We start from the raw sequence: 27767 nt of genomic DNA, 5'->3' as shown, positions 1-27767 counted from the left end.
TGGGAAGCACAATGGAGTCACTGATCCAAAGTAATTCTGAAATCAAGGTAGAAACATCTTACAAGTTGCTTGAAGAGAACTTAGGACCTAGGAATAATTCTCCATGGCTCTTGGCTCTGGCCTTGGAGATTTGGTCTCTGATTTCTGAGTCACCCTTCCATTTTATGAAAGGCAGCCCATGTTTACATACATGTGTATAGAATGTTTTAACCTGCCTTCTACCAGAATTTTGGGAATCTAAAGGGTCACTCTTCAGTCCAAGGTGGTGATACTTCTGCCAAAATAACTCATTTGAAAACACTGTGGGTCTCTTGTGATTCTTATCGGGGTTCACACTATTAAGACAAAAAAGCACAGTCACAAATCTGAAATAAACTCTTCTCTACTTTAAATTTTTGCTAAGGGACACCCTAATCTGATAATAAGCTCTATCACTTTGATTGAAAGGTCCTTGGAGGCATACCTTAGATCTGTCTTGAGGTCTTAAGAAAGGATTTTATAAATCACACACTTGGCTTCATCTTTAGACAAAGCTATTCTGAGAGTGCCCTGGATTTGATCTTTGCCTGGAAACCATTTCCTAATTTTAGCATAATTTGATACACTAAGAGGATGAGAATTTTCAAACCAGCAGGTCCTGGCTCCATTTTGTTTAGGAGCCCTTCCTTGCCCTATTTACCGTAAGCAGAAAGAAGAAACCAAGCAACAGTTTTAACCTTTAGCTTGAAAATCGCCTTAGCTAGATCACCTAGCTCATTAGATACATTTTCTAAGGCCCATATTACTGCAAGTGACAGTGTTACTAACCTTTCTGCCAGTTTCCAATATGGTTTTCTTCATTTTCATTTAAGCCTTTACTGGCAGTCTTGTCAAAGGCTTGATATTAAGCTTTCCATCTACTGTCCAAGTTCAAAGTCTATGCCACATTTTAAAGTATTTGTTATGGTAGCACCACATTTATGGATACCTAAATCTGTATTAGTAACAAATTACCCCCAAACTCAGAGGTTTCAATTAACACTTAACATTTTATAATTTCGGCAGGTCAGGAATTCAATAACAGCTTACCTGTTAATAGGTTCTAGGCCACAGTCTCCAATGAAGTTACAATCAAAACATCAACTACGGCTATATCCATCTAAAGGTTTGTTTGGGAGTAAATGACCTGCTTCCCAGGTGGCTCACTAACACTGTTACTGTCACAAGACTTCAGTTCCTCACCACACAGACATCTCCATTGGGTTGCTTGAGTGTCCTCTACCCAGGACAGTAGTCATTTTCTAGTACAGGTAACTCAAGAGAACCAGAAAAAAGCTGCAATGTCTTTTATGACCTACCCTTGGAAGTCACATTCTGTCACTTCTATCATTAAGTCTCTTTGTTAAGAAACAACTAAGCATAATGTACACTCAGGGGGGAGGAGAATTAGATTCTATCAAAAGGAATATAATTTAATAATCTATTTTAAAAACACTACAGAATGTAAAACCAAGAATTAGACCTTGATATAAAAATTGCTCTTAGTAAAATTACATTTAAATGGAAGTCTACGGGGTGCCTGGGTGGCTCAGCCATTAAGCATCTGCCTTTGGCTTGGGTCGTGATCCCAGGGTCCTGGGATGGAGCCCCGCATCGGGCTCCCTGCTCTGCGGGAAGCCTGCTTCTCCCTCTCCCACTCCCCCTGCTTGTGTTCCCTCTCTCGCTGTCTCTCTCTGTCAAATAAATAAATAAAATCTTTAAAAATAAATAAATAAATAAATAAATAAATAAAAGGAAGCCTACTACTGCAGTCTCTACTGACATTGCATATTTTCTATTTTATTATGAAAATAAAAAACCAAGCAAGTGCTTTAGACTCTAATGAAGCTAAAATATAAATAACTCTTTTAGGGGTTTGTGTGTGTAACATTTTGGACTGAGGACACTGAAGATACACTACTATGAAGCAGCCACCCCAAAGAGCTAACAGAGTAACTACTCTTGCTTTTCGTTATATAGTAATTCTCTTCACTAGATGCCTCCTCATCCTAACTTTTTACTCTTTCGTCTGCTTCGGCAGATGAAAATTTATTATTCCTCATTAATATCTTCCCCATTTTTTACTCTATACCAAAGCCTTGACATATACAGTACTAGTAGCAAATATGATTATGGAAACAATGGTTTTTTACAAAATCCATTGACTGTTATATGCACAGAGTATTGCAAACAATTATGTCCGATAGCAGTTTTTCCTTTACATAATGGTATACAAAGAAATGAGGTGAAACCGAATCAGAAAAATATTAAAATGAATAATAGCCATTATGTAACAGTGTTGGTATGCGAGACTCTACTTTTTGAAACTGAATTTTAACCAAATTTACTTTCATCACAGGGAGTAATCCAGAAAATGTTTTCCCATTTCCAGCCTCATATTTTGACTGATACCAGAACAAAATGTAACTTCATTAAAGACCTAAGTAAAAAATATTATTTTCATTTTATTATTTCTTTTATCTAATTAACTGCAACTCACTGTATTTTTAAATAATCAAAAATAAAATAAAAAGATTCATATATTTAAACACAACAAAGGATTCTTAAATGTACAACAGGGGGATTGGTAATTAAGATACATCTACAAAAAAACAAATTACATAAAAACATTAGAAATCATAAACTTGAAAAAGTATTTAAGGACATAATATATATATTTGAGTGAAAAAAAAGACTATAGTGTAATATTACAATAACCCATGTGTATGTGCATTTGTGTATGGAAAAAATCCCAAAGGCTATATTTAAAAATATGTATGGTGGTTATCACGGATGGTAGCATACGTATGTTTTTTTTCTTTAAAATTTGCTATATTTCTCAAATTTTCCAAAATAAAAACATTTTTATTTTCTGATTATAAATGCACATAGGGGGTGCCTGGGTGGCTCAGCCATTAAGCGTCTGCCTTCGGCTCTGGTGGTAATCCCAGGGTCCTGGGATCGAGCCCTTCACTGGGCTCCCTGCTCAGCAGGAAGCCTGCTTCTCCCTCTCCCACTCCCCCTGCTGTGTTCCTTCTCTTGCTGTCTCTCTCTGTCAAGTAAATAAATAAAATCTTTAAAAAAAAATAAATGCACATAAAACATTCTGCCATGTCTTTAGGTTCCAACTATTTTTACAGTAATATGAATAACTGATTATTAATACTAGGTACACAGACAAATTTGGGTTCTTCTATGTTCTAATATTATTGTGAAGTATTAATACTTACTGCATCTGAAAATTTGGAAAAGTTCTAAAAAGAAAGTCATATAACTCAGAATCCCACAATCCAAAAGTAATAAACAAAAATATTTAACATTTCAGTGAAGTAGTGGTAACACCATATAATTTTTATTTTTATTACTCAGTATAAGCAAATTAATAATAAAATGTTTAATGGTTGCATGATAAAAACATACTTTAATTACTTCAATCATTCAGGTTTTCTTAATATTTAAATAGCTTATTTTTTATTATTAATACTTAAAAAACACACACCCAAAAATCTGTGTATAAAAAATCTTTGTGCAAGAAAAAACAAACGAACAAAAAACACTTTATGCATCTCTATTCCTTAGTATAAATTACTGGAAATTGGTTCACTAGATCAACAGGCATTCAGGTTTCTGTTTTTAAGGCTTTTTAATACATATTACCAAACTGCTTTCTAGAAAGAACCTACCAATCCACATTTTCTCCAGCACGACATCAATCTGTCAATCTCACAGACAGAGACAGTATGGGGCAGTGTCAATTTTTTTTTTATTTTTTAAAGATTTTATTTATTTATTTATTTGAGAGAGAGAAAGAGAACAGGGAGAAGCAGAGGGCCCCGGGTGGGTGTGTGTGTGTGTGTGTGTGTGGTGTGTGTGTGTGTCAATTTTTAAACTTTCTTCATTTGGTAACTAAAAAATGTTAATTTACACTACCTGCTGCTTTACCATTGTTCACATATGCTTATTAACAATTTGCAATTCCCTTTCTGTAAATTCTTTATACACGTACCTTGCTTATATGTGATGGTTAATTTTATTTGTCAACCGGGCTAGGCTATCGTGCCAAGCTATTCAGTCAAACACCAGTCTAAATGTTGTAGAGGCATTTTCAGAAGTGACTAACATTTCAATCAGTATATTCAAAGTAAAGGAGATTACCCTCCATAAAGAAGACAGGTCTCATTCTGAAAAGACTTAAAGACTGGGGCCCCCAAAAGGGAAGGAAGTCTGCCACGAGACTGCCTTCCAACTCAAAACTGAAATATCAAAGCGTGTCAAAATTGCCATACATGCCTGCCTACCTACCCTGTGCATTTCTGACTTGTCAGTCCCCACAATCACTCACCAATTCCTTTAAAAACAAACCAAAAAAACCAACCACCACCACCAACAAACGAACATAAGGAAACCAAAAACAAACTCTCTATAACACATGCATACCTATATACATGCCCACACATCCTATTGCTTCTGTTTCTCTGTATTTCTTGACAAATACAGTGTCTGAGAAATTTTCTTAGAAATTTACGTAAGTTGTTTCTTTATTAAGGTTAGTGATTTCCTCCTTATCCTTTATGTTCAGAAATTCCTTTCAAGGCAAACTACTTACTTGTAAGTCATCTTCTGTTCCTTCAGCTTCATTTTTAAATGTTGGGCATCCTAAGAAAACAGGTAGATGTTAATTAAGCAAAGAATTCTTGTCTTAGGTTTTAGTATTATTGAATAATTGATTAAATCATTATAATCCTGTAGAACTGATCAGAGATCATTCTGGGCTGCCTGGCAATAAGTCCAATGTTGGCCACTCATACCTGCCCCTTTGTTAGGAGAATAAAGTGATTATTTTCCTTTTCTACGGGTATATTTCCAGTTATTTACTAAAGAAATGTTTTCTGTGAAAGTGTACTATCTCTAGTAAGCCCTACCCCTGATTGTTCTAAAATACTCAAACTGCTAGGCAGGGTATACACATTACAACTCCCCTGGTGTTTACCCACGTGTGATTTATTCAATTTTCTAAATATTCTTACCCAGAAAACAGTATCTAACACCCCAAACTAAGATTTTAGGTACTTTTGTAAGAAAGAAATAGGCCTTAAACCCCTATTGACAGCCAATAGCCAGTTGTTGCTATTGATCTTTGTGTATCAGTGTCTCTCTGTACATTTTCATGGTGTTCAGGAGTGCCTTTAGTTTCAATAAATTAATAAGGAAGGATGTCTTAGCAAACTATTCTGAGTTTATGCTACCCTTGAGAGATATACTAGCATGGAGATGAGGAGAAATCTGTCCTTCCGAAAGGGTTGCATAGTTTATTCTTATTGTCATGGAAGACTAAGTAAGAGAAATTTAATGGGATTGTTGAAAGTCTATACAGTGGCTGGTAATAACACTAACCAGTATGTTTTTAAAAATGTTCAAAAATAACAAGATTAGTACTATAGTCTATTCTACCTGGCAAGGAGTTCATAGGCTCCTCCACATATATAAACTGTTCTTTAAAACGTGAAACCCAATCTATTTGATTCTAGTGAAAGAAGTATGCTTTTATGGAGACATGAGTATGGGCTTAAAAGTAATAACACTTTAGGGAATGCAAACTGTTGCAGCCACTGTGGAAAACAGTATGGAAGTTCCTCAAAAATTTAAAAATAGAATTACCCTACAATCCAGTAATCACACCACTATCTACACACAAAAATACAAGAACACTAATTCAAAGGAATACATGCACCTCTATATTTATTGCAGCATTATTTACAATAGTCAAATTATGGAAGCACCCCAAGCATCCATCGATAGATGAATGGATAAAAAAGAGGTGGTATACATACAAAATGGAATATTATTCAGCCATAAAGAATGCAATCTTGCCATTTGCAACAACATGGATGAAGCCAGAGAGTATAATGCTAAGCAAAGTCAGTCAGAGAATGACAAATACCATATGATTTCATTTGTATGTGGAATTCAAGAAACAAAACAAATGAGCAAAGGAAAAAGAGAGAGAGAGAGATACACACACACACCAAGAATTAGACTCTTAACTATAAAGAACAAACTGATTGATGGTTACCAGAGGGGTGGTGGTTGGGGGATGGGTGAAATATGTAAAGGGGATTAAGAATACACTTATCATGATGAGCACTGAGTAATGTACAGTATTGTTGAATCACTATACCGTACACCTGAAACATATTTAATATAACACTGTATGTTAACTATACTGGAATGAAGATAAAAACTTAATAAAAAAAGTAAAAATAAATTTAAAATTCCAGCAGGCATGGATAATGAATGTCTTTTTAAAGTACTGGTTCTTGAACACTAGCTAAATATCAGAATCAACTGGGGAACTTTTAGAAAATATACTGGTACCACAGTATATTCTCAAACCAATATTGTCAGAATCTATGGGATGAGGCATAGGGCTTCATGTATTTTTTATTTCTTGCACTGGTTTGAGAACCACAACCACTACTAGAGAATCTCAGGAACCTTTTTCCCCTCTAAATTCATAATCATTTCACAATTCTTCATCACGTTTGAAATAGGAGGAACTTAAAAAAAAAATGGATGCCTCAGCTCCCCTCCCTAGGCAGACAGATTCAAATAGTCTGCGGAGTATGGACGAGTTACTGTTTTTCAAAGTATCCCAGGTGACTGAAATGTGTAGCCAACATTGAGAACAATGATCTAGAAAGAACTTACAGGTTCTTATAATAAAGATAAAATGAATGCTACTATTCCACGGAAATTTTTCTGAACTGGAAATCATTGATTGTTTACCAATCTCTAATCTTTTAAAATAGCTAAATAAATTATTTAAGCACAGTTTCATGCACTATCAGTACATATTTGTACTAAGCATTTCCATGTTCTTGCCTATGGTCAGCTCATTCATTTCTTCTAATTTTCCTATTAAAATGTTATCTTCAAAATATACAAATCACAATTCTGCCTAATATATTTTGATTCAGTTACTTTATATAGAAGGTGATTTCTATTTATAGAGACATTTTCCTCTTAATTAGAAAAACAAATCAAGTTTTAATTATAACCTCAGTGTGGGGAAGAAATGGGCTTTAAAGTGATTTCTTTTTGCTTAATTAAGCAGAGGCCAGTCTTACATGTAAATATTCTTTTTTCCTGCAAGCTTTAGAGTTAATAATCTTAGCAGATCGGCAAAATATACAAAGAGATAAATGGGGCTGTGGTCTCTACCAATCCTCAATAATAAAATCAGGTAAAGAGTTAAGAATTTCAAGAAAAGGTTTGCCATAGGAAAAATGGAGTCTACATATGAAAAAGAGAAAACTTCTAATAACCAAATACAGTTGAACCTTGAACAATACAGGGGGGTTAGGGGCCCCAACCCCTGCCCCGCCCCAGTGAAGTTGAAAATCCACATACAACTTTTGATTCCCCAAACATTTAACTACTAACAATAGTCCACTGTTGACTGAAGCATTACCAATAATATAAACAGTTAACACATACCCTGTTTGTTATATGTATTATATACTATATTCTTAGAATAAAATAGAGAAAAGAAAACATTATACCAAGCAAATCATAAGGAAGAGAAAATATATTTATGGTACTGTACTGTAAAAGAATCCACATATAGTGGGCTGGCATAGTTCAAACCCATGTTGTTCAAGGGTCAACTATATTTGATTAGAAATTTTCTTTTTTTTTTATGACCAAAACACAAGGATATGACTGATATAACAACACACAAGGATTTTGAAAGTTCTGACCCTTCCCTCTTCACGCTCCTACTTATTTGCATTATCTGAAGGCTGCTATTGATGGGTTCAAGAAAATACACATAAGTGGTATATATTATGATGTGACAAATATAAAACATTAAAAAACCCATTATTTTACCTTTGCCTACAGGGAGCTATCAAAGCTAATCACATACATCACAATAGCTGACTTGTTTAAAATCACTCTACTCTACTATATATGATAAACAAATTAAGAAAATAGTCAAGAAAACCTACCTTGAGAAATATCTTCTATAGCTCTTCGAATGCCTCTATCAAAAGCCCTAGCATCAGCAGGACTTTGAAAAGTAAGGCCAAATTTCTTGTCATCAATCTTCCAGTGGTGAAATGTTGGAGTGACCTTATTGTAAATGAGGTCTTTTTTAAGCATACATTCCAAAACCACCTGCCAAAAGTTAAATGCCAAAGATTACTATACATGTATCAAATAATCTAATGTAGCTCTTAAATACAAACTGAAGTGAGAATAAGAGCTATTATATTTCAGTAAATGCATTCTCCCCCACCATTAATATAGAGGTCTTGCTACTTAATCTACTTCATAAAGTCACTCAATACAGAAATTTTAAAATGGGATTAAAAAGAGGATTCTGGGAAGATGACAAAGTAAGAAGGAAACTTTCTCCCCACCTAGACAACAATTACAGTGGCAGAATCTGTCTTATAGAACTATGTTGGGGGGGCGCCTGGGTGGCTCAGTCGTTAAGGGTCTGCCTTCAGCTCAGGTCATGATCCCAGGGTCCTGGGATCAAGCCCCACATCGGGCTCCCTGCTCAGCAGGAAGCCTGCTTCTCCCTCTCCCACTCCCCCCTACTTGTGTTCCTTCTCTCACTGTCTCTCTCTCTTTGTCAAATAAATAAAATCTTAAAAAAAAAAAAAAAGAACTATGTTGGAACTCCTTAGTCTGTTAGAAGGTTTGCAACTCCCAAGGGAAGACACACACACACAGTAAACTGGGGTTAATTTTGATCAATCTCAGCATTAGTACAGTAGCAGCTACCCATCCCCCATGGCAGGGAGTTATGCACAGCATGTTCCTGGAGCAGGTCGCGCACAACTCACAGGAGCCAGGGTTGGTAAAAAGGACCCTGTCCTCCAAATATCGGTGATCTATGCTCTGATTACTGATGGCTGACTTTGATCAGAGAGGCACAGACAAAGAGGAGGCCAACCATAATTATTATACCTTCCCTTACTGTTGCAAGTCCCTCCTCAACAGAAGGAAGAGATGTCCAGGTTATTTAAAGGATCAGCATCCTTTTTTATCTATCATTTTTTACTTTTTCCCATTTGGGGTGCCAGACATTAAAGACTAGGACAGTCAAAAACAATCACATTCATGGGGAAAATTAGAAAGTGACTATTCATACCCAAGGAAATACTCAAAAAAGACATGAGAAGACCTAAATTTACACTTCAGGCAGATCCTGAGCACAGAGACAACTTACAACAATTTAAAGGAAAAAAAAGGCAAAAAAGCAAATCTTGCGGAAGGGGGACAATCTGATTTCCAGAGTTACCACATAATTAGATTCACATGTTCAATGTTGAACAAAAAAGCTCAAGGCACACAAACAAACAGTAAATTCATTTTTTTTCCTTTTCCCACTGTAAGAAAAAAAGAAAATCAAGAGAAACTGTGCCTAAAAAAGGCATGGCAGATCTATTAGACCAAGGCTTAAAAAAACCATAAAATTGGGCACCTGGGTGGCTCAGTCGTTAGGCGTCTGCCTTCGGCTCAGGTCATGATCCCAGGGTCCTGGGATGGAGCCCCACATCGGGCTCCCTGCTCTGCAGGAAGCCTGCTTCTCCCTCTCCCACTCCCCTTGCCTGTGTTCCCTCTCTCTCTGTATCTCTTGCTGTCAAATAAATAAAATCTTTAAAAACAAAACAAAACAAAACCAAAAAAAAACCCCATAAAACTGTCTTAAGGAGAAAGTTAAGAAAACAATGTACAAACAGAATGAAGTATTAATAAAGAGATGCAAATAATGAATCATGGAACACTACATCAAAAGCTAATGATGTAATGTATGGTGATTAACAATAATAAAAAAATCTTGAATCAAAAAAATTAAATAAATAAATAAATTTTAAAAAAATCTAAAAAGAAACAAATTCTGGAGCTGAAAAGCACAATAAATGAAACAAAAAATTCACTACAGAGATTCAAAAGCAGATTTGAGCAGGCAGAAAAAGATATGTGAACTTGAAAATAGACAATAGACATTACTGAGTCTGAATAACAAAAAGAAAAAGTTAAAGAAAAGCAAACAGCTTAAAGGACCGTGGAACACCATAAAGAGGACCAACATAGGGGTGCCTGGGTGTTTTAGTTGGTAAAGCATCAGACTCTTGATTTTGGCTCTATGATCTCAAGGTCATGAGACTGAGCCCTGTGTCAGGTTCTGCTCTCAGCATGGAGTCTGCCTGGGATTCTCTCTCCCTCTCCCTCTGCCCCTCTGCACTGCACCCCCCCCCCCCCCCCAAAAAAAAAAATTAAAAAAAAAAAAAAAAAAAAAAAGAATCAACACACATATTGTGGGAGCTGCAGAAAGAAAAGGAAAAGGGGCCAAGCAAATACATGAAGAAATAATAGTTTAAAACTTCATAAATTTGATGAAAGACATCAATATAAACATCTAAGAAGCTCAACAAACTCCAAACAAGATGAATTCAAGAGAGCCACACTTCAGATACAGAGAGAATCTTGAAAGTAACAAGACAAACGTGAACCGTCACATTCAAGGGATCCTAAAAAAGATTACTAGCAGATTTATCTTTAGAAACTTTGGGGGCCAGAAGACAGTGGGTAGATATATTCAAATTACTAAAAGAAAAAAAAAAGTCAACCAAGAATCCTTTATCTGGCAAAACTGTCCTTCAAAAGTAGGATAGAAACTAAGACATTCCCAGATAAACAAAAGCTGAGAGAATGTTACCACTAGATCTGTGCTGTGAAATAAAATAATACGAGACAGTAACTTGAAGCTGTATGGAGAAATAAAGATTTCAATAAAGGTAAGTGCATGAGTATTTTAAAAAGCAGTAAAATTTTAACACTGGTTTGTAACTGACACATAGTAAAGCTTCAATAAATAGTAGTGGTAATGGTGATGTCAATCATCAGATACACCACTAATCCACAATACAATAATCGCTATGAAAACTAGATCATTATTTATAAAGAGACTTTTTTAATAAAGAAGGAGGAGAAATTAGGATCTCAAAGAGCTTATGGAGAGATTCTGAGAAGCTAAAGTTAACAGATTCTAAAGGCAGTGAAAAATTTCAACCTCCAGTGTTTTTCCTTCTTCTGAAAGAAATTCTAGGGTATTTTATAGAGAGGGGAAAAGGAAAATGCCACAGTCACTAAATAACTGCAACTTCTGAAGATATATTCCAAGCTATTTTGGGAAATATAGAGCAAAACTCCCATCATAAAATTACTGGACTGTTTGCCAAAAGTACTTAAAATAGACCAAGTCAAAAATGGGTACAAGTGCATTTTTGTTTCATTAATAACAACTAACAATTTGGGAGAGCAGAGTAACATTAAATATGTACTTTCAAACTACTATGTACTTTATTATAGTTGCTACCTTACAAATAGATAATTACATGTTTACAAATTGTATTATCTAAGAAGTAGTATAGTTGGTAACTAGACTTGAATGTTTTCACTAGTAACTTCCTGAAATATCTTTGACTCCAAGGAAAAATCATTTCATTTTTGAACTAAAAGTGCCAAATTCAAATTAGATTACTTCTAACCAAAATCAATAATTGGTATCTCAAACAGTTGCTTCACATTTAGTTTTCTGGATGATATAAAAAGCTAGTATCCTTTATAAAGACATCAAGAAATATCAAACTGTATTATTATCAAATACATAATTTTACTATCTATTAATAAAAATTTGTCTTTAATGCTATGTTCTGAGCTGAGTTGGATTTTAGACATTTTTAAAAAGGAACAGAAGGAATAATGGCAGTGTTTCTCACATAACAGCAGTTCAACTACAACAGAAGAGAGGGAGCCAGCACTCTTTAAATATATGTATGTCATAAAGGAAAGACTGAGGAACTGCTCCAGATTAAAGGAGAATAAAGACATGTGACATCTAAGTGCTATGTGATCTTATATGGAAGGTACAAAAATGTTGTAAGAACACTATTAGGTCAGTTGAAAAAACTGGAACATGGACTGTAGATTAAAGTACCATAGTTATGTTAAACTTCCTAAATAGGATACTTTAACTGTGACTAAGAAAATATCCTTGTTCTTAGGAAAAATACACTGAGGTACTAAGAGGTAAAAGGCAGAATATATGCAACTTATTTCAAATAGTTCAGAAACAAGTGTGTGTGTGTGTGTGTGCGTGTGTGTGTGTGTGTGTGTGTGTGTGCGCGTGCTGGGGGAGGGAGAGAGAATGACAAAACCAACATGGCAAAATGTTAAAAAACTGACATATTTGGGGGAAAAATTTGGTGTATTTGGGTAAAAGATGTACAGGAGATCTTATACTATGGATAAACAAAAAAGGCATAAATGCAAAATAAACAGGGGCACCTAGGTAGCACTGTCAGTTAAGCATCAGACTCTTCATTTCGGCTCAGGTCATGATCTCAGGGTCCTGAGATTGAGCCCCCCCTCAGGCTCCATAATCAGTGTGGAGTCTGCACAAGATCCTCTCTCCCCGGGGCACCTGGGTGGCTCAGTCGTTAAGCGTCTGCCTTCGGCTCAGGTCATGATCCCAGGGTCCTGGGATCAAGCCCCACATTGGGCTCCCTGCTCAGCAGGAAGCCTGCTTCTCCCTCTCCCACTCCCCCTGCTTGTGTTCCCTCTCTCACTGTGTATCTGTCAAATAATAAATGAAATCTTAAAAAAAAAAAAAAAGGATTCTCCCCTCTCCCTCAGCCCGGCCCTTCACTCCCCTCTGCACACTCTTTCTCTAAAATAAATAAATTGGTTTTCTTTAAAGAACAAATAAACAGTAGTAGGAATGAAAGGGGAACAAAACTGAAAGCACAGCAAAACTTTAGAAAGTAATAAGGAATACAGTGTAAGATTTTATACCCCCAAATTTGAAAAAGTGAAATAGCCAGTATCCTAGCAAAAAAAAAACTATAACTTAATCAAAACCGATTGAAAAGTAAACAGAAAACCACTAGAGACCTATAACAATCAGAGAAACTGAATCAGTAGGAAATAAAAGTAAAAGTGGATAAGGGAATAGAAAATGAGATACGCTGTGATTCCTTCAGCACCTCTAAGAGATATAAAGACCATCATCAAGAAGACTATCCCCTGCAGAGAAATTTAGAAGGGATTACTACCAGCAGAAACTGGAGAAAACTGTAGTCACTGACTTCTAATTAAGACACTGTTCTAACTCCTGGTGGCCGCACAAACAACATAAAATTCTTGGGCACAGGCAATAACCCCTGCTTCTTTACTTGGCTCTTTCCCAAGCTCCCATAGGCTGTTAGATCTCCAAACTGCTAAACTAAAACAAAACCTTAAACAATTCTCTTCTCCCTCTACTGATCTGTATAATTTGGAGAGGGGACCACACAACTCTGAAGGAGTCAATTTCAATGATCTGAGGATTTAACAGCCATGAATCTTTATTAATCAATTTACACAGCAATATTTATATAACACAAAAACCATTTAGAAACACAAGAATATTCAAAAACATAATGACAGTTGGAGAGCTTCAGCCTTTGAGCTAAATTAGACCAAAAAAAAAAAAAAGAAAGAAAGAGAGGGAAAGGATATAAAAGATTTGAATAACTTAATAAACATGGTTAAACTTTATAAATCCAAACCTTTGCATTACAGTGAACTGAAGCTTTTCAAAAGGCTATGGACATTGGAATGAGAAAAGGTCTTAAATCAGTAACTGAAGTTCCTCCCAAAAAAACTAAAAAAGAAAAACAGAGCAAGCAGAAGGAAGAAAATAATAATAAACAGAAACCAATCAACTGAAATAAAAATCAAAGAAAATAGAAAGAAAGAAAATCAATGAAACAAAATGCTGTTTAAAGAAAACATTAACTGACAAATTAATAATGAACAAACAAATCACCAATTTCAGGAACGAAAACAAGGGACAGCACTAAGGATCTTGAGCCTTTAGAAGTATAATTGATATATTAGGAACAACTTTTCAATCATAAGTTAGACAACTTAGAAGAAATGAACCAATTCTTTAAAAATCATATATTATCAAAACCCAATCAAGATAAAAGAAAACCTGAATAGTCCTATAACCATTAAAGAAATTCAATTTGTAATTAAAAGCTTTTAAAGAAATCTCTCTATACTGAAATGATTTAACTGGAGAATTCTACCAAATATTTAAAGAAGAACTAACATCAATTTTATACACTCTCTCCCAGAAAACAGAAAGAGAAGGAACACTCCCCAGTTCATTTTATGAGGCCAGTATTTACACCTTGATACCAACACCAGACAAATACTAATACCAAAAAAGAAAACTACAGACCAATACCTCTCATAACTTAAATAAAAAATTCCTTAACAAAGTAGAAGCAAATCAGGGCACGTGGCTGGCCCATTCGGAAGAGAATGTGACTCCTGATCTCAGGGTCACAAGTTTAAGTCCCACATTGGGTGCAGAGATTACTAAAAAAAAAGTAAATAAACTTAAAAAAAAATAGTAGCAAATCAAACCCAATAATATATAAAAAGATTATACACCATGACCAAGTAGGATTTATTCTAAGCCACAAGGCTGGGTCAACATTCAAAACTCAATCAATATAATCTATCATATCAACAAGCTAAGGATGTGATCATACCAATTGCCTGCAAAAAGCATTTGACAAATTTGAACACCCATTTATGATAAAATATATCCGCAAGTCAGGAATAGAGAATTATCTCAATTCATTGAAGAGCACTATAAAAAACCCTGCAGCTAACATCTTACTCAAGGGTAGAAGACTGAATGTGTTTCCACTAAGATCTGAACAAGGCAAGGATGTACACTAATGCCATTCTTCTTGAACAAAGCACTGGAAGTTCTTGTCACTGCAATAATGGAAAAAAAGAAATAAAGGCATTCAGATTGAAAAGGAAGGAATACAACTGTTTGTACTTGTATATGACATGATTGTCTACATTGAAAAAATCCAGGGAATCCAAAAACCTCATAGTTCAGCAAGGTAACAGGATACAAAAATCAATCACATCTCTATACAATGAGCATGTACTAATCAAAATTATAAACACGATACTGTTTACAAATGCTCTAAGAAAAATGATACACTTAACAAAACAAATATAGGACTTACATGCTAAAAATCACAAAATGCTAATGCAAGAATTCAAAGACCTTACTAGAGACAAACCACATTCATGAATTAGAATATTCAACATAGTAAAGATGTCAGTTCTCCCCAAACTGATCCATAAGTTTAATACAACTCCTATCAAAATCCAAGTAAGGATTTTTGTAGACATAGGTTAAGATTATTCTAAAATTTATATGGAAAGACACAGACCCTAGAATAGTGAAAATAATCTTAAGAAAGAAGAGTAAAATGGGAGATATCACTACCCTATATACAGGAACAGGGAGGGCTTCCAAAATAGTTATAGTAACATAATGTGTGATACTTTTAGAATGGTGCTGGAAAAACTGGACACTCATAGGCAAAAAAAAAAAAAAAAAAAAAAGCAACCCTTGACCTGAGTATTATACAACATATAAAAATTAACTCAAGTTTGACCAAAGACTTAAATATAAAATGTAAATGTAAAACTATAAAACTTTTAGGAAAAAAAAAATCAGATAAATCTTTGAGACTTAGGAAAGACAAGAGAGTTCTTGGACTTGACACCAAAATCATGATCAATGAAAGGAAAAAATTGATAAATTGAACATCATAAAAATTTAAAACTTTGGCTCTGCAAGACTCCATCAAGAAGATAAAAAGAAGGGGCGCCTGGGTGGCTCAGTCATTAAGCGTCTGCCTTCGGCTCAGGTCATGATCCCAGGGTCCTGGGATCGAGCCCCGCATCGGGCTCCCTGCTCAGCCAGGGGCCTGCTTCTCCCTCTCCCACTCCCCCACTTGTGTTCCCTCTCTAGCTGTCTCTCTCTGTCAAATAAATAAATAAAATCTTAAAAAAAAAAAAAAGAAGATAAAAAGAAAAGCTACGGACTGGGAGAAAATATCTGCAAAGTACATGTCCCAACAAAGGACAAGTATCTAGAATATATAAAGAACTCTCAAAACTCAACATCAAAAAAAAAAACAAAACAATTCAATGAGAAAAATAGGTAAAGGACCTGAAACTATTTTTCACTGAATAGGCACAAATAGGCACATAAAAAGATATTCAACATCATTAGCCATTAGGGAAATGCAAGTTAAAACCACAATGAGTTCTCTCACTACATACCTATCAGAATGACTATAATAAAAAATAGTAACTACACAAAATGCTGGCAAGAATGCCTAGAAACTGGAGTGTTCATACACTGTTAATGGAAATGTAATATGGCACAGCCACTCTGGGAAAAAGTCTGGCAGTTTCCTACGAAACTATCATACATTCAACAATTGCACTCTTGATCTTTTATTCCAGAGAAATAAAACTTAGATTCATAAAAAAGACTTGTACATGAATGTTCAGAGCAGCTTTATTTTCAATAGCGCAAAACTGCAAACAGTCTACATGTCCTTCAATGAGTCAATGGTTAAACAAATTTGGTACAAAGACATCACAGAATACTAGCCAGTAATAGAAAGGAACAAACTACTGATACACTCAACAACCTGAATGAACCCTCATGGAACAGCAGTGAATGAAAAAAGCCAATCCTGAAAGGTTACTTATGATTCCAAATATATAACATTTTTAAAATTACAAAATTACAGAAATGGAGAACAGATGAGTGGCTGCCAGGCCAAGGAGGAGGTGGATGTGGTTATAAAAGAGTAACAGGAGGGAGGATTCTTATGGTTACTGAATGGTTTTGTATCTTTTCTGTGGATGGTGAAACTGTATAGTTCTAAATACACACTGAAATAAGTACAAGTAAAAGTAGGAAAACCTGAATATGAGGGTTTATATCAATGTGAATATATAGTCTGATTGTGATTATACTATAGTTTTGCAAAACGTTACTAATGGGAAAACTGGGTAAAAAGTAACAGGATCTCTTCATATTATTCCTTACAACAAAAATTGGTAATCTATAATTGTCACAATAAAAATATCAATTAAAAAGTCTACGGAACATCTGCAAAACTAGATTTCAAAAAAAATGAGTATCAACTTCTGGTAGGGAAACCTGAGACATTAAGGACACTTTCTTATAATAAAGGCCATCTCAAAGCACCAGCTAAATCATACTTGTGTCTGCAACACTAGAAATTCCATTAAATTCACAAGAAGCCAACATTAGCATCAACATTTAACATTATTTTCAAGTTCTAGCTAATGCTACACAAAAGGAAGATAAGTTGCATGAAAGAGCTTAAAGGATACCCCAAATGACCAAAAAAAAAAAAAAAAAGACATTGTTTAGTGTTCTGAGTGAGCAAAGTTATACCAATAAAAAAGGGTAAGGACAACTAATGAGTGGACAACTAGTATTAGCAGTTATTAAACTATATAAAACTTAGTTAAAAAGTGAAATATTCACTTAGCAATCAACAGACAAACCAGTGGAACTGAATAGGAACTGTAATGGATTGAATTACATCCTTCTGAAATCTAGGAAGAAAAGCTCTCATCAGAAAATGAACCAGTTGGCAACTAGATCTTGGACTTTACAATAAATTTCCACTGTTTTAAGGCAGCCAATCTGTGGCTTTTTGTTATGGCTGCCCAAGCAGACTAATATAAGAAGTCTAAATCAAACCATCATACTGTATTATATCATAAACTTCAAAAGTCTAGCATATAGAAGGGACTAAAATATCTGTTGATTAATTAAAGGAATAATATCAAATCAAGTAATCTATTAAAGGCATGGTACATTCTATTTAGAGTCATAAAGCAAAAGTAGTGAGGAAATATTTATAAAGTTAATAAAGTCAATAATTTGGGGTCAAAGAATTTGGGCTTTAATTTAGCTATCAGGGAGGTCATTAGCTATCATTAACAGTTTAATGGCAGTTGGAATGTCATGGAAGCGATGTGCAATATATCACAATGAGGTATAAAACAGAAACATGAAGCCAAGATAATCCTGATGAGCCTGACAGACCAAATCAGCCAGTATAAATCAATCATTAAACAATGAAATATTACTTTAAAATTAATAATTGAATATTAAAGAGGAAGTATAATATAATCAGTAAAGAGAATGAAGCAAGTGTTAAGCTGAAGTTTTCTGAAAAGACAAAATAAAAGCAACTAGAAAGGTAATGTGGGACATATTCCAGATCTTAATTTTCAAGAAAGTTATTGCATGGCTCTAGAAGAAAGAGAATAGAAATGGTAACAGGCAGGTTTTTTTTCTCTTCAAGGAATACTGGCAATATTAAAGAATTAACTGGTGTAAAACAACTGCTGGGAGAAAAGTCACAAAATTCATGGCTATACAGAAAAGCCATTAATAGTACAATTTATTATCTTTTCTAAAGATAATAATGAATTGGTAATTTTGGACTAGATGAATGTTATTATCATTTCTTCCATTCCAATCCTTCCCAGGAAAACTGGTTTGCCCAAGGTTCTTTCTCTAACTCAGTTTTCCTATTTTTCCATCTGTGACTTACCTGCAACAATAAAAAGGCAACTGTTCCTTCCCATTATCATTTCCTCAGGAGTAGCAAGCTGTCTGCCTACATTCTCTATTCCACATAAACTTTTAACATGCTATCTTTACAGTTATTTAGTTAATGTAAAAGAGGGGAAGGCATTTCTGTAAGTTCAATGCATGCTTTTGGTGAATCATGAATGAATAATTCAGTAAGGCAACATCATGGAAAGGACTGCTTTGGGAAACAGGCAGATAAATTCAAGACAAAAAAAAAAAAAGAGTAGTGACCAGCTTATAAGTTTTTTGTGTTGAGATAAGGAAACAATTGTCTCAAGGAAATTGTGGGAAACTACTAAATATCAGACCCAGGTTGTAGAAAATTCAGTATAATAAGCAATACAGAAGCTAGAGAAAGTTAGGTAAAACCGGGCCATGAAAAATATTAGGAGCCTTGTCTGCCGTAACACAGGCAAGACAGGAGAAATGTACAGATGAAAAGAATGAAACAGAATCAAAAACAAAGAACATTTGTTTGAATAAATGGAAGAATCACTAATTCCTAGGTCTATAACTGTTATTGTTGCACTATTTGAATCCATTCACCAAGTCCACAAAAGGTTCAAGATCTTACATAGTGTAGCATAAAATATTAGCCAAAATTACAGATTAATTCTACTTTAAGGATACTCAAGATTTGAAAATCCAAACATATAAACTAAAATATGAGGACTTATCCAAATAGAAATCTTACTCAACTGTTACCTAGGTAACTTTTTCTCAGTAAAACCTTCCTTGGTTATCCAATCTAAAGTTTTAACAAACCTCCCTACAAAAAACTCCCTACCGCTTTTTTCCCTGATTTGTTTTTCCCCCAGCACTTAGAACTGTCTAGCATATTATTTATTTTGTTTATTTATTATAATATTTTTTTGTCCCTCACCAGAATGTTGTCTTAAAAACTGGGACTTGTTTATTTAAATATCCCCAGTGCATAGAATGATGTCGAGCACACGGTAGCTACTCAATAAATACTTGTTACATGAAAGACTCACCTTTAAAAAGGGAGTATTCCCTTTTGATAATGTAGGAATCAATAAGTTCCTTTAGTGCAAGGTAAGCCAAAAACTCATCACATACTGGAGACTGAAATATGAATGAGAGTGGTTTGAATGACTGACAAGAAAAATTTAGATTGGATTAAAAAAGAAAATAATAGGAGATAATGAAGCCAGAAGGAGTCTAGTGAAATTGGGAGAAAACTGGAGTAACAAAGTGATAGAGTAAGCACGACACTCTAAGAGCAAGGAGAGGGGAATAAAATAGAAATGACAGGAAATTGTAAAATTCCTCAAATAGAACAGTTTTGAGTAACAACAAGATCCAGGAAAGTGGGTTGCTGAAATGAAGACCAGAAAGTCAAGACTATGCAAAGAAAAGCAGCCAAAAATGATGATGAGGCTCAGATGTGGAAAAGCTGGCTATGGGAAGGAACTGCTACGGTCAATAGATGAAAATGAAAGCTAGAGGATGGTGATCTAAATGGTACAGAATGTCAACAGAGGGATGTATATATACATGGGTGATAGAGTAATATTCTGTAAGAGGAGTAAGGAACAATAAAAATGCTGAACTATCTCTACTCCCACTCCCATTTTTCCCCCTAACTTTGCAGTATTAGGGTGACTAGAACCAGTATCTTTCAAGAGATGGAGCTGCTGAATCCTAAGTGGAAAGCTAGTTAATGCAATTGATTTTCAATGGAGGAAAAGTTCTGTAGAAGGACTGATGTTTCACAATGGAATAATTCACAGAGGCACAGTGGGAAAGGCTAAGCAGAAAATTGTTGTTCTGTACTTTTATAAAGTTTAATCCAAGGCAGAAAGATGATCCCTGATCTTCTAAGGTTTCCAATGGTGGAGAGTGGGTAAGTTTCATTTTTTAAAAAAGCCACTGCTATATTTTAACTACTTTATTTTCTTCCTAGAAAATAAACACTCTAATTTTGTTTTAGTCTCTACTATCTGGAAAGAAACCCCATTTTAAAAATGTGTCTTTTTAAACAACAGAACTATTATCATCTAGGCATTTTAACTTTTATAATCATTTTTATCCACAACTTACTTATCAAAAAAACAATTCCTTAAATCTCTGGCAAATTCTTAAAACTTGACATGTTTCTTATTTTTCCTTTCTTCATTTTAATATTACTTTGTCACTCTAAGCTTATAATGATATCTTTAACTTTGCTTTGACATAGCACAGTGCCTTTTTCTTGTTTCCACAGAATGTTTTAAGTAATCCAGATGTTTTAAGAGTCCTACTTTATCTTTCTATATAGCCTACCCTATTTCTTGTTATCTCTTAGTATATAATAAGCTTTTAAAAGCATAATACCTTTAAATTAGTAAATTTGTAGTATTTTTATTGTCTACTACATAAAATTACTTTAAATAGTTATTTTAGAATCCCATAATTAAAAACTGTTTTTAGTAATATTTTAGCAAAATTTTAAATATTACTAATAGTTTATTCAAGTACTCATAAAGCCTCTAAAGGTATATTGTAATTCAGTGTTCAAATTTATATATCACATGCAATTTAGTTAAATGGTCAAATAATACAATCTATACATATGGTAAACACTCCGATAAGATGTTTGCCTATCAAGAAAGAGTGTCATATTAACAGAAAGGTCACTGTATCTAGTGAAAATTGAATTCAAAAGAGAAAGTTTCTATCATGGGAAATGTGAAGCTCTACAGTGAAGATTATCTACCCAAATTAACAGTTAAATTTTAGTTAGCATTTCTAAAAATGTGATCCAAGAGAACACCAGCTTTTATTGGAGAAATCAAGGCTGTAAAGATTTAGAAGGAAATGGAGGCTATAATTCATATAAATTAAAAAAAAAAAAGGAGTTCTGAGAATCCATCCTTGTCAAAACCATTCCACCCATCCCCAAGTGTCCTTATTACCTAATGAAAGGTAGTCTTTCATTATCTTGGGCTATAACACCAAAACCTGGTGTTTCTTTTGAATTCCTTCTCAATCACCAATAAAGTATGAAAGTCAATGTAGAGAAGAACTTTCCAACCTTTTCCTCAGGCATGCTTAGAAAAATAATGATTGTAAGGCAACCTGGAAAGAGGAGGAACTGCTAGGGGTGAAGAGGCAAGCAGCCTGAACTTTGACCTATTCAGGAGCTCTAATTTAGAGTAGGAAGGGTAGCCTCAGAAATAAATTCCACCTGTGTAAGCATCAGAAAAACAGGCAAGTTACAGGTAAGCATTATAGGAAATAATTTCTGATCCTCTGAATGAAGGAATGAATGACCTCATTGCACAAAAGCCTGCCTTCCTGAAAAAATCCCAGTCAGCCTGCTCTTTATCTGTGCTCCCTTTCTTGTAAAAAAAAAAAAAAAAAAAAAAGTGAACTATAACCGTTTGGGAAGTGTAACAAGACATTTTTAGTACAAGTAACTATAAATCAAAGACTGGAAAAAGTCTTCTACCAAAGTGCTTCTTTTACCTTTGAGAAAAGCCATCTTTCTTCTTCACTATTGTTAACCAGTATTCTGACTTATATACACTCTTTAAAGTATTATCTAGTATTTCTTTATTAAGCTACACAAGTGTTCTCAGATTACTAATTATCAATCCTTTCTTAAAGGGCACAAGTTTTCTTAGAGGGTACGAAAGGCAGGGATCTCACTTCATTTCTGTAATTCATCTAAGGTAGATGATTCTACAATGTGACTCACATAAGAAATGGGTACAGAACAGTTTTTACCAAGTATCTTTTACATGATTAACTACTGCATGGTTAACTGCAGTTTATTCACCAAGGATTTTAAAGAAAACCATCAACTTGGGAAGAACTTTGTAAAATTATAGACTCGACAGTCATAAAGTACTACTTCTTTTTTAGATAAATCATGAAACTAGAATCCAGAAAAATGGATTAAAATAAAACCAATCAATAAAAATATCTATAGATAAGGACATTAATGATCCCAAATTACAGTGATAATGAAAAAGATATATACTTCAGTTCGGTTACTGCTTCAGAATTATCCTGGTCAGATGTGCAAACCCAAGAGAGGGGGCCAAATAATGTGCTTATTTCAATGTTCCTGTCCCATTTATCTTGAGATTCCATAAGACTTTGCTGTTTTCAATTTATAGCCATGCATTACTGCCTCTGCCTTTGATCACACAAGTCCCCCTCACCTAAAACTCTTTACTATAGGCTAATCCCTACAAGAAAAATGGCAACCCTCCAACTCAAAGTAATTTGTCTTTTATGTCTACACAGAGATATAGTTATCATCCATGTTTCACAAATAAGTTTCTTCTAGGCAAAATGGTCAGGTGAAACAACAGATGTTCTGATTCCTGGGTCCAGTGCCTCTATCAGAAAAACCTATTTTCTTGTTGGTCTATTATGATTCTCTACCCTAGGATTAGGTTATGGGCTCAAATTAACTCCTGACATAATGAAGTAAGTTTCCGTGTGTTCTTTCTGAATCCGTTTTATTCTCACTAGCTTTATGTCAAAGCCACACTCTGAGTAACCACCTAATCCATCAATCAGAGCTTTCACTCCTAGTTAATGCAGACTTGGTCCCATATTTAATTATCCTGAAGTAAACTGTCCACCTTCATTAATATAACTAATAATCTGTTTCACTCTGATTATTCCTTTTCTCTACTTCTCATCTAGGTCATCTTTTCCTTGTTTTTATGCTTTTTTAGCAAGCTTTTTTCTCCAACTCTTTCTCCACCTTTGACTTCTGTCTTCCTTTCTCTTCTTTTTACAAAGCTAAAACATGCCTTAAATCTTCACTATTTCACTCAGTTCCTAAAATCTACAACCTCTCCTCCAACAACATTCCCATTATTATTAGCTCAGACAAGAAGCATAAACTCCAGGACAGGTCACCATAGGCTCTTTCTTAGAAGTTTACAAGGCTTATTTAAATAAGTGTTAGTATATGCCATCTACCATCTTATGCAAACTCAAAACCACCCTTAAATATTTAAACTTTTAGAGATGACATGTTAAATTTCTTATATACACTTATGACTTCAACTGGGATTTCCTACAATCCTAAAACCACATTCTGGTTAATTGAGATACATTATCAGGAACGAATCATAAACTCAAAAAACAGAGTTGGAAAGCTTTCAAGAGGATTTAGGGTAACTCTCCATTTAACTGAGGCAGAAACTGGGGGACAGACAAGTTGGGCAACTTTCTAAATTACTAAAATAATTCAGTAATAAAAAATATCCAGAAACCAAACCAGAATTAAAAGTAGATTTAATCAAAATGTTCATGTATTGAAAGAATTTTTTGGAACTTAAAACACATTTTCAATAGAAATAACATTATTGATGCTAACTAAATGGGCTTACAAACTAGTCCACAATTACATATTTAAAGGGAATTCTAGTTATTTTTAAGAGTCTTGGAAATTTTTGGCATTTTATTCTAATTCTGCTTCTAAGTGTATGCTTTCCTTTTGCTTGATGCAGAAATGACATTAACATTACTCAGCTTTTCAGGTATCCTGATTGCAGTTGTTTTTTGGCTCACAAATAAAAAAGAGCTTTCCACACCAATTAAAAGAGAGTAAATATTTAACATTATCAAAGTTTAGATTCAAATTTTAAAATACATAGATGGAAGAAAACACTCATCTGGGTAGAAGACAGTAGTGTTAAAACCTAGTCTGGCAACCAGGTAGTCTTATGAGCCTAGAATAACTAGATTAATAGAGAATGAAGAGAAAGAACCTGAGAAAACAGACTCCAGAGTAGGAGCCAGTAAAATTTTCTATAAGGGTCCAGATACTTATGGTCTCTACTGAAAATACTCAACTTGTCATTGTAGTATGAAAGCAGCCAAAGACAAAATGTAAAAGAAGGGCTATGTTGCAAAAAACTTTATTTATGGACACTGAAATTTGAATTTTATGTAATTTTCATGTGTCACAAAATTATTACTCTTCTTCAAATTTTTTTCAATCATTAAAAAGTGTGAAAATCATTTTTTTTAAAGATTTATTTATTTATTTGACAGAGAGAGACACAGCAGGGAGAGAACACAAGCAGGAGCGGGAGAGGGAGAAGGCTTCCCGCAGAGCAGGGAGCCTGATGTGGGGCTCGATCCTAGGACCCCGGGATCATGACCTGAGCCAAAGGCAGATGCTTAACAACTGAGCCACCCAGGTGCCCCCCATTCTTTTTTTTTAAACTTGAAGAAGTTGTTGCTTTTTTTTTTTTAAGATTTTATTTGTCAGAGAGAGAGAGCAAGAGCGAGCACAAGGAGGGGGAATGGCAGGCAGAGGGAGAAGGAGCAAGGAGCCCGATGCGGAACTCGATCCCAGGACCCTGGGACCATGACCTGAGCGAAGGGCAGACACTTAACCGACCGAACCACCCAGGGGCCCTGTAAAAACCATTCTTAACTCATGGGTCATACAAAAACACGTGGCAGGCCTGGATATTCCTGGTGGACTACAGTTTATCAACCACTAGTCTAAGGGAGAGTGAGAAAGAAGGAAAGGCAGATTGTACCTGGTTTAATAACTGGGGGGACTATACATGTATTATATCTAATAAAAAATGGAGCTCCTTTCTAACACATATACATTCATGAGTCTCAGTTGCAAAGAAACAGGCATATTTCACTGTCTTTAAGATTAAAAGAGCTTAGAAACATAATCACTGATCCTGGGCAATTCTAATCAAAACTTTAAGTAGATAATTCATTCTATAGAATCTTAAAATTATAGCAGTAGGTATAGTATTCATTACCATTTTGTCCCTGAGTCGCTCTCCACGGATAAAAAAGTCAGCACAGCCATTCTCTTCCTGGTGAGGGACTTTGAAGACCGTGACGCAGCTTAGTCCACTCCCTCCAAGTGGTAACCATCCACCACTTGAGTCATCCCGGGTCATCACCACAGCTCGCACTCGTGCATAACTATTACTAAAACAGATGTAAAGATTAGAAATTAGGTTTTCTATAAACAAGAAACAGCCAAGCTGTCAGTCTTATTTGAGAAATCAAAGACCACATTAGTTAATGTGTGGTAACTAAAATGTTTCCTACTTCCATGACAGTCCACAAAGTAACCTACTTGAAAGAGGTAAAAAACCACAAACTAACTAACTTAAAAGGTTAACCTTCATTTTGAAGACTAACCTTATAACAAAAGACTGCAGATCTTGTATTTCAATTCATTTGAGTAGTTGAAACACATCTGATTGCCATGGAAGAAGTTATAAAGGACCCCAGAGACAAATATTGTGAAACTATACAGGCCACCATCAAACTTGTCTATTTATGTCCACCTGTTGCAATATAATCAGGACAAATTACTGCTATATTTTAGCACATTTAATTATGACCTAAGTTTCTAACATTTCTAAAGTGCTGAAACAAACACAGTACAGAAGCCACATTTTTTATTTCTTCTAACAACTGGGAATCTAAATCACAGTTCATATAAAGACAAATGTTCTATTTCAAGAACTTATCAAGCAAATTCATCTACAGAAACTTTTCATGCTCTCTTTTTAGCAGTCTCTAAAGAGACCACATTCTAGTTCTAGCCGGAATCATTTCCTAATATTAACCACAACTGTTCTTTACGTAAAATCTAAGAAATGTGTCACATAAAGTAATATTTTAGATTACTGACATCTAAGCATTTTAGTTCCAAACTTTTAATATAATAATTATTAATGAAATCCTTTCTAAAAGTAGTATACCTTGATAACTTCTTAGAAAATTGTATTAAATATAACTTAAACTTGTCTTGGTTACTATGAATATCAACTGAGGTTCTATTTAACAGTTCTGTGCTACTTAGTGTCTTTGCATGTTCCAAGTGTTAGCTTGCCAGTGTCATTTCTATTGTCCTAGTGCTTGTCTAAAATCTCCCCCTAGTTGATTTTTTTTTGCTTTACATATTTATACTTTACATACAATAACATATTGATCTTAAATATAAAATTCAACAATTTCTGACAAATGTACACATCTGTATAACCAACATGATAATCAAGACAGGGAACATTTTCATGACTCCAGAAAATTCCCTTAAGCCTCCCATCCATCAAATAGGTAACCACTGTTCTGTTTCCAAACAAATAATTAGCTTTGACTGTTATGGGCCTTCAATACCCATGTAATCAAACAGAACCACCATTTGTACCCTTTTTGTCTGACTTATTTGACTCATTATATTGTTGTATTAGTTCACTCTTTTTTACTACTAAGTAGTCCTTCACTGAATAAATAAATCACAATTCACTTGTTTCTTGTATTGATGGGCATTTGGATTGTTCCTAGTTGCTGACTATTCTGAATAAAGCTGTTACATAAATATTCTTGTACAAGTCTTTTTGTAGACATACTGCTTTCATTTCTCTTAATATGGAAGAATGGAACTGATGGGTTACAGGATAGTATGTTTAGCTATCAAAGAAATTTAACAAACTGTTTTCCAAAGTGGTTCTATCATTATACATTCCCAAAAGTAATGCATGATAATTTCAGCTGCTCCATATCCCTGCTAATATTTGGTGTTTCCAGTCTTAAATTTTACTCATTATAGCGAGTTTATAGTGGCAAACCATTATGGTTTTAATATCAATTTCCCTGATGACTCATGGTGTTGAACAACTTTTCATATGCCCATGGGCCATTTATACGCCATCCTCTTTTTAAGTCTTTGGTCATTTTTTTTATTATGCTTATATTATTGATTTTTAGAAGTTCTTTATATATTCTTGACCCAAGTCTTTTGTCAGAAAGCTTTATACTTTTAAAGTGTCATTGTGTTGTGGTCAAGTGAGGAATCTAAAGTCATATTTTCACAAGTTGATCCTGACTCAGCAACTTACTAGCTGTGTGTCCTTGAGAAAATTACTGTATGCACCTTTCATAAATGTAAACAATGCCTGACACATAATAAACAATATGTAAGTATTAATTATTTGTAAAACAAAGAATTAAAATTGTAGTAGTCATCCTGATAATTCAAAGCCAAAAAGGACCTGGGAAGAGATAAAATTTACAAAGTCAACCATAATTCTCTATTATTGGAGTCAAACTATCAAACTAATTCTTTAAGGGAAGTGCTACAAGTCTTCAGCTTTACAGGTTACTGTTGTAAGCTTTTTATTATTCA

General features: G+C 34.5%; 1 protein-coding gene across 2 annotated transcripts in view; it reads right to left on the bottom strand.

The window, feature by feature from the left end:
- SPRED1 (sprouty related EVH1 domain containing 1) overlaps positions 1–27767 on the bottom strand; it is a 120540-nt gene that overhangs the window by 34411 nt on the left and 58362 nt on the right. For both annotated transcript variants that reach the window (XM_073876776.1, XM_025884065.2), the window contains exons 2-4: positions 25384–25558; positions 8028–8196; positions 4625–4674 (exon numbers count right to left, since the gene is read on the bottom strand). In XM_073876776.1, coding sequence (XP_073732877.1) covers positions 4625–4674; positions 8028–8196; positions 25384–25558 — 394 coding nt within the window. The remainder of the gene's footprint in view (positions 1–4624; positions 4675–8027; positions 8197–25383; positions 25559–27767) is intronic.

This window comes from Callorhinus ursinus, unplaced genomic scaffold, assembly GCF_003265705.2.
Source record: "Callorhinus ursinus isolate GAN/ISIS: 27379988/994484 unplaced genomic scaffold, GSC_fseal_2.0 scaffold25, whole genome shotgun sequence".
Taxonomy (NCBI): Eukaryota; Metazoa; Chordata; class Mammalia; order Carnivora; family Otariidae; genus Callorhinus; species Callorhinus ursinus.
The sequence above is the reverse complement of the archived record's forward strand: the minus strand, read 5'-3'. Positions and strand labels throughout refer to the sequence as shown.